An 18,288-nucleotide genomic window follows, 5' to 3' on the forward strand; every position below is an offset into this window, starting at 1 on the left:
CCCTCTAACAATATGTCTCAAAGTAGTAGGACAAATTCCAGGATATCTGAAGGCCTATAAAATTCTCATCTGATACATATGGGAATTTGGGCTTGTAGTTAAGGAGACAAAAATGTGGGAGAATGACTTCTATTTCTTTACCCAAGGCAACTGCTGGAGATTTGGTGAGCTCAATTGTCATGTTTTGCAAATCTACGCTGGAAGAAAGTCTGCAAAAACATGCCTGTGATTGGTGACGGTGTCTTTTATAAAGAGTTATGCCTTTCCTTTTGTTAACATGATATTATTTATTTTCCCTTACTTCTTCACAATTAATACTTTTCTCGTCTCAAAGAAATGTCAATTGTAGTCCTTCCTCCTGAAGCTCCCATTTTACTATGGACAATTTTATCAGATTCTAACAGATTTTACTTTTTTGAACATTTGTAACTTTATCTAAGTATTTACTTCCAAATGAAATTATGATGGTTTAATTTTGCTTACGATTAAATACTATTTATATTTCTCTTCCAAAGCTTTGAAACAGAGTACCACATAATGGGCTTTATAAAGGCAATACATTTAATAGCCAATTAGATTAACTATCAAATATGTTTCTGGAAAAATAAAGAATCTGGTAATGGTTTGATTTCACCAAACTACTTTGTATATTTTGATTTTCTTAAAAAAAAAATAAAATCCTATTTCCTGAAGCTTAAGTTCTTTAAGTTTTTTTTCTCCACTTAATTGAAACCACTATTTTCAAGGGAAATGGAATTGATGAAAGATGATATTTTCTCACTCAGTAGAATTTGTATCTTGTGAATAGCATGGATTCTCCATTGATGCAATTTTACCCTTATTTTTAGCTTGTGTGATTTTTTTTTTGGGAAACTGTAGCAATCCCCAAATTAAAAGAAAAAGCTTTTCTTTTTTAAAAGAAAAAGCAAAGATAACAAGAAATTCAAAACAGTCAAGCTTTGTTTATGATTTCCCACTTCCACTGGTCCCTAGTTGGGACAGCTATTTTCCCTCTCACTGCACATCCAATGGCCTCAGGCTGGGCACTGGGACCTGCTACATCTTCCCCTCCTACCCAACACCAAGGCTCTGCGTCGCCCATGCAGACTGGTTCAAAAAGTCACGCCGTCTTCTTTTGTCACCTGTCAGAACAATTCACTTGTTCTTTCATCATAAACAACTGTGACATCAGGTTGCACCAGCACTTTGTGAAGCTGATGATATTTAATGTTCACCTTCTAATGGCCAATCACAACATATTTGTTAAATAAACTTAAAATAGAGCTATTTGTGTCCGAGTCTGTTTTCCCTAATAGATTGGGAACTCTCTGAAATCAAAGATGATATGGTATTCAGGACTTTATAACTTACCCTACTACATTAGCATGCTATTATAAATACTTAGCAAATATGAATTGAGTTTAATCGTCTTTATAAAATTATAGCAATCAAACATTGAGATAGTATCCTTTCAAAGTGGGAAAATTCCATCATAGGACCAAGACAGATTGATTGAACTTCACCCATCTACAGGACAGTGAGCACTGGGTCCCCATGGTTGTTTCACTGAGGAAGGGATTCACATGTTTTCGTGGCTCAATCATTCATTCCGGAGGTATTAGTTGACCACCTAGTAGGTGCCAGGAATGGTTTTAGGTGCTGGAATTACAGTAGGGAACAGAGCAGAAGAAGTCTCTGGCCTCATGGATCTTACATTCTATTGAGAGTCAGACTGATATACAATTGGACAATAAATGAATCCCATAACACATGACAGATCTTGTAGAGGAAACAAAACAGGGACAAAAAGAAAATAAATGCAAGGGGTGGGGGGCAGGGGCTTGCAGCAGAGTGAACAAGGAAGGTCCCACTGATAAGGGGATATTTGATAGAAGCATGAAGAGAGTGGAAGGTGGCCGTGCTGGGACCAGAGGGCAAATGTTCCAGGCAGAGGGAGCCACACTGTGACAGTCCTGAGTGGGACTGCGCCGTCTGAGGAGGAGGAGGGAGGCAGAGGAAGCACAGAGCAGTGGGAGCTGAGATGGGAGGGGTCAGGGCCAGATCCCATAGAGACTTTAAGGCGATGCGAGGGGAAGGTGGAGGTTGTGCACAGGGCAAAGACAGCATGCTCTGATGCTTTTTAAAAGGAGCATCCTGGAGCCCATGTGGGATGAAGGAGAACAGAAAGTAAGTCAGGAGACCACGTCATAAGTGAATTCGATCTTCCTGGGGAGAGGGCTGGTGCGTGCACAGGGTGGGGCCGGGTTGTACGAGAGGTGGTGAGAAATGGTCAGACTCTAGGTATATTTTGGGATTTGAGTCAATAGGACTTAGGATATACTGGAGAGTGTGGATTGAGAAAGAAAGGTAAGGATCAAAGATGACTGCAAACTTTTAGGCTTTGAATGTTGGTGTTGTGATTTATTGAGATGGAGACGATTGTAGAAGAAGGAAGCAGGCGGGGGTGGGAATTGCTAAGGTCCTACACACAAGATCAAGATCAAGGCCAAGGCCTTGTTCAACTGACACTACTGGTAAAGATACCATGAGCCGCTTTTAGATTTATACGGTTTATTGGGTACATAGATAGTGAAAAGAAGGGTAAGTAAAAGATGCCAGGCCCCTGTGATCCTTGTCCCACACACGAAAATAATGACCTGAAACAAAATGGGCTGGATGATGACAGCAGAGTGTGGCACACCTTGTCACTGAAAATCCAGTTCTTGACTGCAGCACGGTGGCTTCTGCAGCTCGATTCTGAGGGTGGCTGGCAGAAAGCCCCCTATTTCATCAGGACCCAAGAGGCGACGAGAAACTGTCTCCTGACAGCTTCCCGGGAGAGAGTGGGAGGAGAGTGAGAGATGGTCTCCGAGCTGCAACTCACCGGCTTCTCCTCCTCTTGTGTTCTGGGGGAAGCACAAGGCGTCTGTCATGGCCCAGATTAGCTGTGGCTCAAGCCTTTGCCCACGTGGCCAATTCTGATACCTGCAAGGTCACTACGGAAACCTGGCACAACTATCGCCCTAAGAGAACCAAGAGTTTGGACTTTGGATCACTTAGATGTCCACATGGATAGTTGAGATTGGGGTTTAGGGCAGAAGGTGGAGGGAGTTTGGCCAGGAGTTTATACATTTGAGTATCATTGAATACACATTTATTTTTTAATTTTTTTAGAGATGGGGCCTCGCTATGTTGTCTAGGCTGTACGAACTCTTGGGCTCAAGTGATCCTCCCACCTGAGCCTCCCAAGTAGCTGAGACCACAGGTGAGAGCCGCTGCACTGGACTTAGATATGTGTTTTAAGTGAAAACTAAGAAATTTGATAAAACAGATCACCTAGGAATGAAAAGAAGAAAAGAGAAGTCTCAGTTCAAGCTTATTCACTAATTTGCATGTATTCAACGATACATTTATTTTCTTTACTACAGGATATAAAACACCTAGATTAAGATTCAAACTGCTTTGATTCTACATGCCTTAAATATTAGATAGCAAAAGTAAGAAGTGAAAACAACTGAGGATGTATAAAGTAAAACATGAAGAAAGAAACACAAGGTTAAAAAAATAAAAAAGCAAGTGTTAAGACCCTTTGTAGAAAGGAGGAAAAATTAGGGAGAAGAGAGAATAGTAGATAAACTGTCTGCAAAGATCCAGACCATCTCATTTATTCTCTCCTGCCATTGGAAAAGGGAAAAATTGATTATACCACACGGGAATTTTCCCCTCTGTCTTACTTTCTTCAAAGTATCTTTTTTAAGCATTTAGTCTCGGCCAGGGTCCGAGGTACATACACCGAGAATAAAGGCATATTCCCGGTACTTTCAAAGAATGAAAACCATTTGTAAAAAAAAAAAAAAAAAAAAAAACCAAGGAAAACAAACCCATCTAGAGAGATATATTTTAAATTTCTACCCCCTCTCCTTATAAGTTATTAGAGTGAAAACCTTCTGGCCTGGGGGTTTTAATTCCCATTTCCCACCCAAGTTGGAAGTTAAATGGTAATTAGAATTGACTTGTTGCTCTTCTGGGCATGCCCATGGTCACGGAAAGTTCAGAGCAGTGGCGTGTCACAGTAACTGATGATCTTTAGCCGACACCTTGTGGGATTGTAGCTGTAATCTCGCTTCACTACTTTAGGCATAAAGCAAAACTGCACCTATTTACATTGATATGTCCAAAGGGTCAGTCCTAGATAGTACCCACTCCCTCAGAGAATGTCACTCCTTATGGCTGTTGCTGTTCAAACCATCTTTGGCACCTGGTGGAGTCATCGTCCCCTGAGTTAGGCCACGGGTGACCTAACTACAATCCCATCAGGGCTTGGCTTTCCAGGGGTTCAGAGGTCCCATCAAAGCTGGAAAGTGGCGGACAGGGTCCCCCATCGCTGAGTCGGCACATGGGGGATTAAGAAGCCCAAACCTATTAGCACAAAACTTGGCCAACGTTGCTCACTCAACACGGGCCAGCCTTCCAAACTTAGGCTTCTAGTTACACAACAGTTTGAGCATATAGGCTTCACAGTCTTGGTCTCTAAGTCACCACCCTGAGAGTCAGGTGGCTCTGCAGTGCCCAGTGTCCACCTCTCCTGTGAACAGTGTCCAGGCCTGTCCTTTTCCTGCTCTGAGACTTCCCTTAAAGGGCCAGCTGCCCACTGTTAAAGGACCAATGGCTGTTGTAAGCGGTGAGTGTGCCCCACCCCAGGCCCCTGCTACATGTATGTCAACCCCTGCTTCCTTGGTATCACACATGTGAACATTTTCTGGGTCACTTGCTCAGTGTTTTCTTTTTTCTTTTTTTTAAACCATATTTCCCCTGGAAGCCTGATTCTCGCTCATATGTAGTAGGGGTGTCTGATCCGATTCAAACAAGGGATCTGGGAGGACCCTGTGGGTAAGTTCCTAGATGTCATGGATATTCAGATATTCAGTTCTTCCAGAAATTATGAGCTACAAACGGAATAATGGGATAGGTCATTTAGAGTGACCCAAAATGTGGCCTGCAAAGCAGTTTAAGGCCCAGCCATGGTTATTGCCTGAGCCCTGCAATCTGTACATTTAAAATCTTAGAGCAGGTCACTGAACTTCAGAGGGCTGGTTTTAGGTTGGAAACACACCTACACCATTCTCCTACTTGGTCAAGGTGCCGCTGCAAGAGTGAAGACCTGGCAATGGTTCAAATGACAAGCTAGCCACTTCGGGTGGGAATTTGCTCTTTGACTAGAAAGTGAAGATATGGAAGGAGTAAGAATTTATTTGATTGCCCTTCCTGTTCTGATCCAGTCTCCAGCCAGAGATGACAACATCCTAAAGAAAAAAAAATGAAACAGGATCAAAGAGAGCCTAACATGATTCACATGCACATGCCAATTGTGTAGCACAAACACCCAAGAACTCTGTATTAAAGGTTTTTAAAGTTGTCTTCAATCTATGGATAGATGATGCAATAATAATTTGTTAATTCAAAGAGGAAAATTTGTCTTTATTCTCTCCCTCCTGCCTATTCAATAACTGAGACAATATAGCGCCGTTGGGCTATTGTGGCCTAGTTAGAACATAAAAGATCTACAACAGCGATTTGGTTCTACTAACTTTTGGTTATAAGAATTTAACCAAAAGGCAACTTGGCAAGTCCCTTAATTTGTCAGTTTCATCATCTATGAAATGATTATTATAATACTCATTTTTCAAGGTTGTTGGGAAGACAGCAATGTTTGAAGCATTTAGTATAAAGCTCATCATACAGTATCATGGAAAATAGTTATTATCGCCGTTATTATTAAGAGACTTGCACTGTCCCACGTGCATTCTTCTCTCTCTGTCCCCCTTTTCCTTGTGAAGGGACTGACTGCCTGGAACTCATGTCTCTTGGCCCACCATCCACTAAGTTATCTGACTGTGGATGGGACAGCAAACATCTGCGTGAGTTGCATCGCTTCCATTCTTCACTTTCTAACCCAGTCCCGCCCACTAATCGGGACAGTCAGAGGTACTCTGCAACGCCTGTACAACACTTCATCGCGGTAACTCCCGGCTCCTTTAGCTACCTTAGAAATACCAGCTGACCACTAGATGTCAGGCTTGTTAAATAGTTAGGAGTTTCCTACACGGCTCCCCACCCAACGCTTGGAAACCACTCACTGTTTCTTCATTTTAAAAAGATATTAATATGGAGATACCTTAAAGCGATACAAGTGAATCTACCATTCGATCCAGCAATCCCATTGCTGGGCATCTACCCAAAAGATCCAATGACACTCTACAAAAAAAGACACCTGCACTCGAATGTTTATAGCAGCACAATTCATAATTGCAAGGCTGTGGAAACAGCCCAAGTGCCCATCAATCCAGGAATGGATTAATAAAATGTGGTATATGTATACCATGGAGTACCATTCAGCTCTAAGAAACAACGGTGATATAGCACATCTTATATTTTCCTGGTTAGAGCTGGAACCCATACTACTAAGTGAAGTATCCCAAGAATGGAAAAACAAGCACCAGATATACTCACCAGCAAACTGGTATTAACTGAGTAGTACCTGCTACTACCTGCTACTCAGTTAATACCTAAGTGGACATGTAGGTACTACAGTAATAGGGTATTGGGCATGGGGGAGGGGGCGGGTGGCGGGTATATACATACATAATGAGTGAGATGTGCACCATCTGGGTGATGGTCATGCTGGAAACTCAGACTTGGGGGGGGAAGGGCATTTATTGAAACCTTAAAATCTGTACCCCCATAATATGCCGAAGTAAAAAAAAAATTAAATAAAAAAAAAAATAAAATAATGGAGAAGTATCAAAAAAAAAAAAGATATCAGTGACTTTGGCAATGTTTCATGAGGGTCACATTCCCACTGTTTTAGAATGTACCAATATGTGGATCAATTTTACCAGAATTTACGAGTCTGTGATTCATGCCGGGATAATTTATCTTATACAATGATGTTTATTTTTTATTTTTTAAAAAATTGATACATAATATACATATTTTGGGGGTATATGTGATAGTCTGATATATTTCATATAATGTGTAAAGATTAAATCAGTGTAACTGGGACATCCATGATCTTAAATATTCAAAGATAAAATTTTAAAGATAGATTCCGCTGTCTTTGCACCCATGTGATGGAACTGCTGATGCACATTCATCCATGGACCCGGGTTATATTAAAAAATAAAGACGACTGCAAAGCTCTAGGGAAATCAAGTGGTGACAAGACAAACCAGATTTAGAGAGTGTTCTGATGACAGTGACAATCAGAGACTGCATTTAAAAAAAAAACAAAAAAACCCCCACTTATTAGGATAAAAAAAAAATCACCAAACTTTGTGTCTTACATATCAGGGCTCTTGGAATAAAAAGTCTCTTCTTTTCCCTTAATTGCATGCTAACCCTGAAGATGAGCAGTGGGCATGTGAGTTTAGAATCATGCAGCGACTAGCAATAAACGTAAGAAAAAATGCTCAGCATCACTAATCATCAGGGAAATGCAATTAAAACCACAATGAGATATCACGTTTCTCCAGTCAGAATGGCATTTATTAAAAAGTTAAAAAAAAACAATAGATGCTGGGGTGGATGCAGAGAGAAAGGAACACTTACACACTGTTGGTGGGACTGCAAATTAATACAACCTCTATGGAAAACAGTATGGAGATTCCTCAAAGAACTAAAATTAGACCTAACATTAGATCCAGCAATCCCACTACTGGGTATTTACCCAAAGGAAAAGAAGTCATTTTATCAAAAGGATACCTATACTGGAATTGCAGTGCAATTCACAATTGCAAAGATGTGGAATTAACCCAAATGCCCATCAATACATGAGAGGATTAACCAAATGTGGTGTATGTATAACATGAAAGACTACTGAGCCATAAAAAATGATGGATTAATGCCTTTTGCAACAATTTGGATCAAACTGGACACCATCCTCCTAAGTGAAGCATCTAAGAAATGGAAAAACAAATACCACAAGTACTTGCTATTAAATTGGAACTAACCGATGAACACACATGTGCACAGAGAGAAGTAAATCTTAAAGGAAATCATGCAGGGGGATGGAGGGGGAGAAGGAGATGGGTGAAAACCTACCTAATGAGTATAATGTACACTATCTGGGTAATGGGCACACTTTTAACTCTGACTGGAGCATTACAAAAGTGATTCATATAAACAAAACCATTTGTACTCCCATAATATTTTGAAAAAAAAAAAAAGACTCATGAAGGGGGTGGTTAAAGAACTTGCTCTCAGAGGACTGCCTACATAATTGTGTTTGCTTAGCAACTTTACTGCCTAGTTCAGAGAGTCATTTAAATGTTGTCTGAAATGATGGAAATAAACCATAACAGGATCTGAGAAAGAGTAAAAGAAAGTGAATTAAAAAAAATAGTAAAGCAACAGAAGAGAGGCCTCTGGAGCAAGAATAAACTTGCCAAGGCACACAAGAGGAAGAAAATTATATTTGATAAGTCACGGAGGTTGCTAGGGTCTACAAGTGCATATACCAAGAAAGCAAATAAATTTGATAAGAAAATTATTCGTATGAGTTCGTTTTTTTCCCTACATATGTATATATTTTAATATACACAAACTATATTATACATATATTAAAAATTAATTTACTTTTACTTTTGAACAGTCATACCCAAAGGTATAGTAGAGTTCAATGCTGCTACAAACTTGTCCCTTGAAAGGCAATATTATTCTGATGCTTCTGTTTTTGCATGCCACCTTAGTTCTCAAAACACTAGAAAGTAACCTGAGGAAATACCTTTCTGGTGGAGGAATCTAGAGATTATCTATTCCAATTTCTACATTTTAAAGAGAAGGGAATGCATGCCTAGAGTTAATAAGTCAACTGGTCAAAATCCTACCTGTAGTCAGTGCAATATACTTTTTGGTATTCTTTTGTGTCTTATGAACAATTTAAGTAGTCATGTAAGGAAAACAACATTTTTCAACACAAACCAGGAGAGGCAGGCTTCCCTTGTATGATATAGCACAGTGCATCATCTCAACGGTGGTGACTGGGGGACCCCAGCCTACCACGAATCCTCAGAATTTTAAAACAATTGGCAGACTCAACCTCCCAAGACTTTACTCAAAGGCTAATTGCTTTAATTGGCAAAATGGAAGCATCTTAATTTTTTAGTTTAACAATCTTTGCAAAGTGATCCAAAGCAAAACTTTGTAGGTTAGTGGAATGAACACAGGCTGCACAACAGATGGTGGTATGGTTTGAATGTATCCCCCTAAAGTTCACGTGTTGTAAATTTAATCCCTCTGCCTCATGAATGGATTAATGAGAGCACTGCCCTCATTCATATCACTATCACAGGAGTAGATTTGCTATTCCGGGAGTGGTTTTGTTATAAAAGCAAGCTCTCTATGGCTCTCTTGTTCTGGCTCCCTACCATGTTAGGATGCAGCAAGAAGGTCCTCACCAGATGCTAGCACTACCCTCTTGGATTTATCAGCCTCCAGAACTACAAAGAAATAAATTCCTCTTCTTTATAAATTAGCCAGTCTATGATATATTATGTTAATAACAACATAAAACGAGCTAAGACAGAAAATTGGCACCAAGTGGGGTTGTTGCTATAACTAATACCTGGAAATGTGGATGCGGCTTTGGAACTGGGTAACGGGCAGAGGTTGGAGGAATTTGGAGGAGCAGGCTAGAATCTACTCCTATGATAGTGATATGAATGAGGGCAATGCTCTCATTAATCCATTCATGAGGGCAGAGGGATTAAATTTACAACACGTGAACTTTGGGGGGATCCATTCAAACCATAGCACCATCTATTGTGCATCTAGTAATATTCATGTTCTAGCCTGTATTGCCACAAACAGAGCATTAAGGGTGACTCTGATAAGGACTCAGAAGAAGAGGAGAGTTGTGGGGAAACTCTAAAACTTCTTAGAGATTATTTAAGTGGTTGTGATCAGAGTGTTGATAATAAGGGCAGTGAAAGCCATTCCAATGAGGTCTCAGACAGAAATGAAGAGCAAATACCACCCACTCTTTTTTTACAGTTGCAAAGAACTTGGAAGATTTGAGTTCATGTCCTAGGACTTTATGGAATGCATAATTTAATAATGATGAACTAGGACATCTGGCAAAAGCACAAAAACTACAATAAGAGCTGCCATGAGGAATGTATTAATATCTGTATACCTAGTCACCATATCACCTATATAGCCAGTGCAAGCTCTGTAACCTGCAGGCAACAATTCTGGATACATTCTCTATCTCGTAGATTGAGTCTTCCCAGCCTGTGTACCGCAGTCTCACTTGTCAAGTGTGCAGCTACCTCTTGCATGGGAGCATCACCCAGCCTGGACTTTAGAGCTCACCTGGCAAACACCCCAGTCACCATGCCAGGGAATCAAGAGGTTATGGGGTCTCCAAAACCTTGTATGCCCAATCATTCAGTCTCCCTATGGGGTTAGGAATACCCACTTCCTGTGTAGTCCAAGAGACCTCTGGAAACTTAATATGGGAAGGGAAGGAGAAGTTCCTATACTCATAGGACAAAAATACTTTTAGGCCCAGGCAAAAATACCTTTGGCCACCCTGAACTGGGAAAGATGGGATGATTTTATCCCTGCTATATTACCACTCTCTTCCTCTACTCTCTGCCTCACCACCAGCTCCTAGGGGCAAGATATCCATAAGATGTTCCATTTTACACACAGGTGAGGTGTTTTAGTCTATTTTCTGTTGCTATAACTGAATACCTGAGACTGGGTAATTTTTTTTAAAAAAGAAGTTTGTTTTTCACAGTTGTAGGCTGAGAAGTCCAAGGTCAAGGGGTTGCATCTGATGAGGGCTTTTTTTTTATTACCTCATATTATGGGGGTACAAATATTGTCATGGTCATATATCTTGCCCCTGCCCCCTCAACCCCGCTATGCCAGAACTTCAAGCGTGTCCAGCCTCTAGGTGGTGCACACTGCACCCACCTTGTAAGTATATACCCTTCCCCTCCTTCCTCCTTCCACCTGCCCACCTCCCGATAACAGATTTTTTTAAGACATTTTGGGTATAGTGTATATCTTTGCCTCTCCCTAAAAAGGGATAGAGGTAATCCCTCCCCCCCACAATGCTCGCCACTTCCTTAAGATGTGGGTCTCCCCACTAAATCCCTGTTGAACACTACTGCTTTTTGAGCACCCTAGTTTTAGTCAGTCAGTACCAATTTGATGGCGAGTAGATGTGTAGCCCATTTTCCAGATCTTGTGTCGTCTCGCTTTGTATTACGGGCTTAAGCTTAATCCAGGATATGATGAGGGCTTTCTTTTTGGTGGGGGCTCTCTGCAGAGTCCTGAAGCAGCACAGGGCATCACCTGGAGAGAGAGCTGAGAGAGCCAAACTGGCTTCTATAAAAGACCTGCTCTCTTGATAACCTATTAACCCATTAATCCATGAATGGATTGATCTATTTATAAGGGAAGAGCAAATATAACCCAATCACCCTTTACATACCTCACGTTTTAATACTGTTACATGGGGGATTCGCTCTCACCCTGTGTTTCAGAGGAGACACACATTCAAACAAACCATAGCATGAAGCTATTAGATACCTTCAAAACAGCCCTTGCTTCTATCTTCCAGAGCTACAGTTTCTAGAATCCACCTGTTCAGATCACTGTCTTCTTGACTTAGCCCAGTATCACCTTTTGTCACCTCTTTGGTCCTGACCACTTTATCTACTCTATCTGACTGGTTCCCACTCCCCCAACCCACCATCACACCCGACTGCACTCCTGGGCTTCCCATGGCCTCTGGTTTCCTGAATCACCACTCAGTTTTGGCTTCCTGAACTTCATCCCTGACTCCACCCCAGGCAGGAGGGGCGTTTGAATATTTCTTTTATCTTTCTACAGAGATGATCTTTTGGAGAAAAAGAAGGGGGATAGAGTAAGATAGAGATGATTTCTTTACCAATTACGTGGTAAAGAAATCAAGCTCTGTGTTTGATGATTTACATACATTATCTTAATTTCTTTAACCAATACCGGAGTCAGATGTTATTAACCTTTAAAAAGCTATCAAGTGTGCTCCAATTTATTTGATTTCCCAACAAGTGTGAAATGACTAAGGTTCTATAACCTAATAAAGGCATCAAGATTTATTAATCAATTTATTAATCAAGATGTATTCATGTCTACTCAGCTTCTAATGACCTTTAGAAGTTACAAACACATTATATTTCACCTCTGGGAAAGTTCCCTCAAATATCTAAGAGCATAGGCAAGTTTTTATTATAAATCTGACTTTTAAATTAAAAACATTTTATGTCTTATACATCATTTGGTGTCGTTAAAAAGTGAGTTCTGGGGTACAACATTCTCAACAAAATGATACATATGCATGGTTGTACAACCAAATGTATGAGATACCTCTGTGTGTTTGTATGTGTGAGATACATGAATTTAGTTCCCCCTCTTTCTTTTTCATTCCTTAAATTCTTCACTGACATGTACTATTTTTTTTCAGACTTAACAAAATTAATTTTATTAGAATATGATTAAAAGATATTAAAATATGTTATGTTTGATTTTTTTTAATTTTAGTGTATTATGGGGGTATAAGTGTTAAGGTTACTTATATTGCCCATGCCCCCATCCCCTCTCGAGTAAGAGCTTCAAGCATGTCCATCCCCCAAACGTTGATGGATTGGTACCTTTAGCTATTTCCTGTTGATGTTTAAAGGGCTGTTAGAATATGCAAGGAGGTAGTCACTAACAACAGTGAAACCATTGGATATTCAACGTGCTCTTTCAAATATGTATTTAAGGACACAATATCCTATGCAGGGACATAATCAATAAATGTAGCTTGACTAATTCCTGCTAGTGGCTCTCCTAAGAGACCAAAATTATTTATAGGGGATCACATAAGAAGAAGTGATCAGTCAACCAGGAGAACTGATCAAATCACACACTGCCCATAACAAAGAGAAAGAGCTTCTGCCTTCATTTGTTTTCCTGGCATCTGCTGGGACACAGCTTAGATAAGGTTGCTGGCCACATTTCTGTTATTCTGATTCAAGCAGAAAATCCTTTGCAGATCCACAGAAAACGTTACTGTAACATTGCCAAGGGGAGAATTGGGTCAGTGCAATTTAAAGGATGAAAATAATTTTGCGATGTTGAGTGTAGGAACTCTGGGTTATTGTAGGATTACTTTTCAGATAATCTTAAAGCAGAAAAAGACTTCTTAAAAACCATTTTATTCAAGAGAAACTTGATAGATTTTTATTCTATACTTTATAGATCAAATAGTTTTGGGGTGAGGTGGGAGGTGGTTGCCCAGGGTATATTGGAGTTAAGTGCAATGAATTCCAAAACTTTTCTATGTGCTTCTTCTAAAACACCACTGTTTTGTATCCAAGTCTTGTCTAGATTTTATTAAATGGAGTCATTAGGCCATTTTTAAAGCTTTTATGTACTTGAACCAGAAACTTGAATAACTTTTTTATTAGAAGTTCCCGATTTGGGAATACTTGCCTGAGAGTTTCTCTTCTCTGCTATCTTTTGCCATGATTGGAATTGCCAGGAAGGAGGAATTTTTTCCATGATTTGGAATTACCAGGAAGGATGGACTTCTAAGGAATGACGATTTGTGAAAGATAGCCACTGAAATAACTGATCCAATTTGTGCAAGTCTCATTGTTTACATACCCTATTCTTTTCACAGGGTTATCGATTTCCTTTACATGTTTTTACTAACTAGAATTATAATTTAGCTTCAATGCCAGCTGTCCAAGATTGTTTTGAATTAAGTGTTTTTAAGGGAGAAAGTCAATCTACTTAATTTTATTTGCATTTTATGTATTTTTTTTAAAAAAATCACATGAGCATGTAATAAATCTCTCAAACTATTTACAGTGATAGGATTATAGCCTATATACAAATTTCTCCTATCAAGTCTCTTCCATTTTGTGGTAGAAGTTTTATTAGCCAGCCAACAGACTCAACTACTAATTTCTCACCAATGTTGGTAAACTTTTACGAAATTTAAATTTACCTATAGTAATCAATAGGCATTAAAAACTCCACCTCTTTTTTTTATCTACCCAGAGTCTGCAATGCCTTGGTGTATGCAAAGCAGTCAGGCCTATCTGCTGGCTGGGAAAGCTTTTCTGTGGCTGATCTAACCCTTAAAGTGAGTCAGGTTTTTTCACTTGGCATCCGTGGATGAGCTACAGAGGTTACTTTGTGAATGTCCTAACATTGGTACGAGTGTTTCTTGTGTGAGAGTATATGTGAATTTTCACATGACTTTACCAAAAGCAGTTAGTGGAGTAGTGGACAGGTGTAGTATAGTGGGCCCTGCCATCACACTGCTTGGACTTGTATGCTGATGGGGGTTCCCCGACACTATCCCCAAATATGGCTCCTTGGCATGTTGGATAGTCCAAGGTGAAGGAATCTGAGATATGCAGGTGCAAGAAGGACTCTGTGACCTTCCCCCAAATCAGTCCGTGACCTTCATGAGAGAGGAGTCCTCCCTAAACCCAGAGGAAAGGAACATTCTTCTCCCTGATGATGGAGTGATGCCAAGAGGGATCCGAATGGCCAGGCCTCGCTAAGTTTCCCCCAGTTCACTTCTCTTGGCTCCCATCCCTCTGCCCTATCACCTTTTTCCATGATCTTCAACTCTTCACCTAACCTAGTATTAAAAAAGAGCCACTCAGGTTTAACCACCTTTTTCAGGTCTTCATTTCCTTATGACAGCTCCCGTGTCACGTAAAGCTTCTATTAAATAAATCTGTGTGCTTTGCTCTTGTTAATCTGCTTTTGTTACAGAGCCCCAGCTGAGAACCTAGGTGGGTAGAAGGAAAAGATTTTTTTTTTCCTCCCCTATAATCCCAACCCACCACTTGGTGGGTGACCTCAAACAAGTTGCTTAATCTCTCTGCTTCAGTGTTCTAAAAATTGCAGAAATGATTTTATAGGATGGCTGTGAGGATTAAACATGAGGATTTTATGGGCAGACACCCAGGAAGCACTCACTGAAAGTTACTGGTTACATCATCTGTCAGCCCTCAGTAGCCGTGGGTTCTGCATCTGCTGATTCAACCAACCTCAGATGGAAAATATTTGAAAAAAATAACAATAAAAAATAAGTTTTAAAATACAGTGTAACAACTATTTATATGGCATTTACATTGTACTAGGTATTAGAAATAATCCAGAGATGATTTAAAATACAGGAGAGAATATATGTATGTTATACATGCAAATAGTATGCCATTTCATATAAAGAACTTGAGCATCCTTAAATTTTTGTATCCTTGGGGGTCTAGGAACCAATCCCCCATGGATACCAAGGGGCAACTTGTATTCTCAAAGGAATCTGTAACTACCAAAAAGTTAAGAGACACTGACCTAAGGTATTTTTAGAATTGTGTTTTAAAGAAAAAATCAGTTCCTGAGTTGGGAAATCACACTCAAGTCTAATTTTAACAAAAATATTCATTATCAAAACACAGAAATGCATATTCATAGCAAAGCAGAAAGACCTTGCCAAATAGCTTTGAAAATCTGGAAGGTCAATTTGTGTTGCTCTTCCATGGGAAGAAAAGTAGCTACCCGGTTTCAGGTTGGCCTCCAGATGAAATACTTTCAATCTGCTTCTGGATGCTGTATCAGGCAAGCTTGTGTTGAAACCCTGAAATAAGTTTCAAGGTGACAGCCTAAACTGGAACTCTTTGGTTGTGGACACTTTCTCAGCATTTTCTTTTTCAGTTAGTGTGAAAGTCAAAAGTTACAAAAGCCAACGAGATTCTGCATCTTTTAATGAAAGATAAAACAACAATATAAACATACACAAATTTACAGAGAAGGGATCAACTTTGATACATTTGGAATAAAAGGTGTTTCTTCTTTAAATATGGTATAAAAATAAATGCAAGAAACATTAACCGAGAGTGTACAGACAACAAAAACATGAGCTTGTTTCTGACTGTGAGTACATTGGTGAAATGAAACCTTCTGTGCTAATTTATTGTTTAATAAATGTGAAGCCATATGTATACTTATTGATATACGGGTTTTTTTTTTCTTTTACAATTCTTCCAGTTTGTGACTGACTGAATTTTCAGTGAACTGTGTGTGTCTAGTGGTAGCTTTAAGAGAAAGAGAGAGAGAGAGAGAAATAAAAAAACAGGTTTTACTTCACTTGAACTTGTTAAAAAGGAAAAGACATAGATACAGCTTAGTAGAAGGAGAAAAAAAGCAGACAACAGTTTGAAATGGAGGCATTGAGATGGTAAAGGGTCCCTTGGAGATGGAATGTACACACAAAAATAACAATTCACGTCCTTTGCTCATGCAACATCTTGGTCTAATGTCCTCTGCACCGCTGGGTAACAACAAGGAGCTACAATGTATGTGCAATGACTCCACTCTGTTTCCGTGCTACAAGATGATCCTTTTAGTACGACTGAACAAGGCTTGTTAACCTCTTTGACGTGAGAGATTTCCCCTGAGAAAAAAGAAATACAAAACAAGAAAAAAGAAAGAAAGAAAATCAAGTATGATCACTGAAAACTTGCTTACTGGTATCCTCTTTATTGCAGCTGATTTTTGTGCAAGGGCCAAAACTGGACCCTTTAAGTACATCTTAGTTCAAACTTCATGATCAACCTTCCTTCCCTTCCTCCCGCCCTCCCCTGACACATCAAACAAAACTCCCTCCCTCCACCCCCACTTCCCTTCTCACCCTCTTCCTCCCCACTGCAAACAGACTGATGGTTTCACAGCACAGATTAGCAAATCATAAAACATATCCATAAACGTTCCATCAAGGCTTAGCAATGAGGCAACACCTAGGATACCAGCTGGTTATAAACATGTTACAACAAATATTAGGAAGCTGCTCTAAAAGATAGCAATGTGAATGCATTCTTGTTCAAGGGCTGATATTAGTGCTGCGTTTATAAATTTCTAGAAAGGTAAAGGATATGATTTAATTTTAAAAAATCCATCTTTGAGGGTGTGATTGGTGGAAACTCAAGACTGAGTCTCTCCACTATCCTATATAGTAATGGAGAAAAAGGTGCCAATTGCACATCTAAAAATAAAAGTCTATTTGTTCCCTATTTCAAACTGTTGAAGTCTTCCTCTCCTTTCCTCGCTGACTTCCTCCAACCCCAAGCCCAGAAAAATCTGATATATTCTGATTCCACATACTGTGCTAATGCACAGAGTACATATTCATTTTTTGGAAATTTTGAAAATCATCACTGTTCTTGTAAATTACAAGTACTCTAGAGAGATAGGAAATTGAAATGTCTGATCGGAATGTTCGTTGGTGGTTTTCGTTTCATCTCTCATTTTATATGTTCTAGTATAAAAATAGGTAGTCCACTTATGTAATGTATTTTTTTTTTTTTTACTTCTCAGAAGATAATAAGGGAAAATCAAAAGTTGTTTTGTCAAATATAATGTTTTAGTAATAAATTATAGTCATAGCAATAGTCTTGATTTGCTACCTAATGTGGCTCAGAGTTTGATGGAGGGGTAGGTGGTGTTGGGAAAGAAATGACCGCTCCTGGCCTCTGTTTCAGTCCATGTGCACTGCTATAGTAAAACAACAAAACAGGAAACACCCAAAGACTGGGTGTTGTCAAACAACAGGAATTTATTTAATATTTTCAGCTTCCAGAGTTGGAAACTCTTACATCTAGATACCTGCAGATTCAGTGTCTAGTGAGGGCCCTGTTCATGGCTCATAAATGATGGACTCTCCCTGTGTTTTCACAAAGTGGAAAGAAGGAGTGAATTCCCTGCAGCCTATTTTATCAAGGTACTAATCCCATTCATGAGACTCCACCCTCATGATCTAATCACCTCCCAAAGACCCACCCCTATCCTAATACCATCACCTCCAGATGGTGTTAAAAATGGGATGCAGTACAAGTTTAGCTTGACAAACTCTTGTCCCAGGAAATAATTAAAATCATTCTTTCGTAGAAGCCTATAGAGAAATCCACACCTACAGTAGTAAACCTGGGGGTTTGTGATAATAGAATAAAAATGAGCAAAATGAGAAAATACATGTAGCATCTCAATATAGTAAAACAATAAAAATCTGTGTGATACAGACTCACCAAATATTGCAGTAGGGATATTTGTTTTGTGTGCTGAGACAATAAAAAAGTCAGGATTTCACATGAATTTTGCAGGGACATAAACATTCAGATCATAGCAGCCATATTTTGGGAAAAGGGCAATATGTTTAAGAAATGGCTAATAATT

The 18,288-nt window shown here is 39.5% G+C and overlaps 1 protein-coding gene across 3 annotated transcripts in view; it reads right to left on the minus strand.

Moving 5' to 3' along the window:
• Positions 1 to 15,805: 15,805 nt before the first annotated feature.
• Positions 15,806 to 18,288, minus strand: part of RGS7 (regulator of G protein signaling 7) — a 401,788-nt gene continuing 399,305 nt past the window's right edge. For all 3 annotated transcript variants that reach the window (XM_075995508.1, XM_012751216.3, XM_012751212.3), the window contains one exon: positions 15,806 to 16,513. In XM_075995508.1, the coding sequence (XP_075851623.1) occupies positions 16,463 to 16,513 (51 nt within the window). In that variant the 3' untranslated portion in view covers positions 15,806 to 16,462. The remainder of the gene's footprint in view (positions 16,514 to 18,288) is intronic.

The sequence above is a fragment of the Microcebus murinus genome, chromosome 19 (assembly GCF_040939455.1).
Source record: "Microcebus murinus isolate Inina chromosome 19, M.murinus_Inina_mat1.0, whole genome shotgun sequence".
NCBI lineage: Eukaryota > Metazoa > Chordata > Mammalia > Primates > Cheirogaleidae > Microcebus > Microcebus murinus.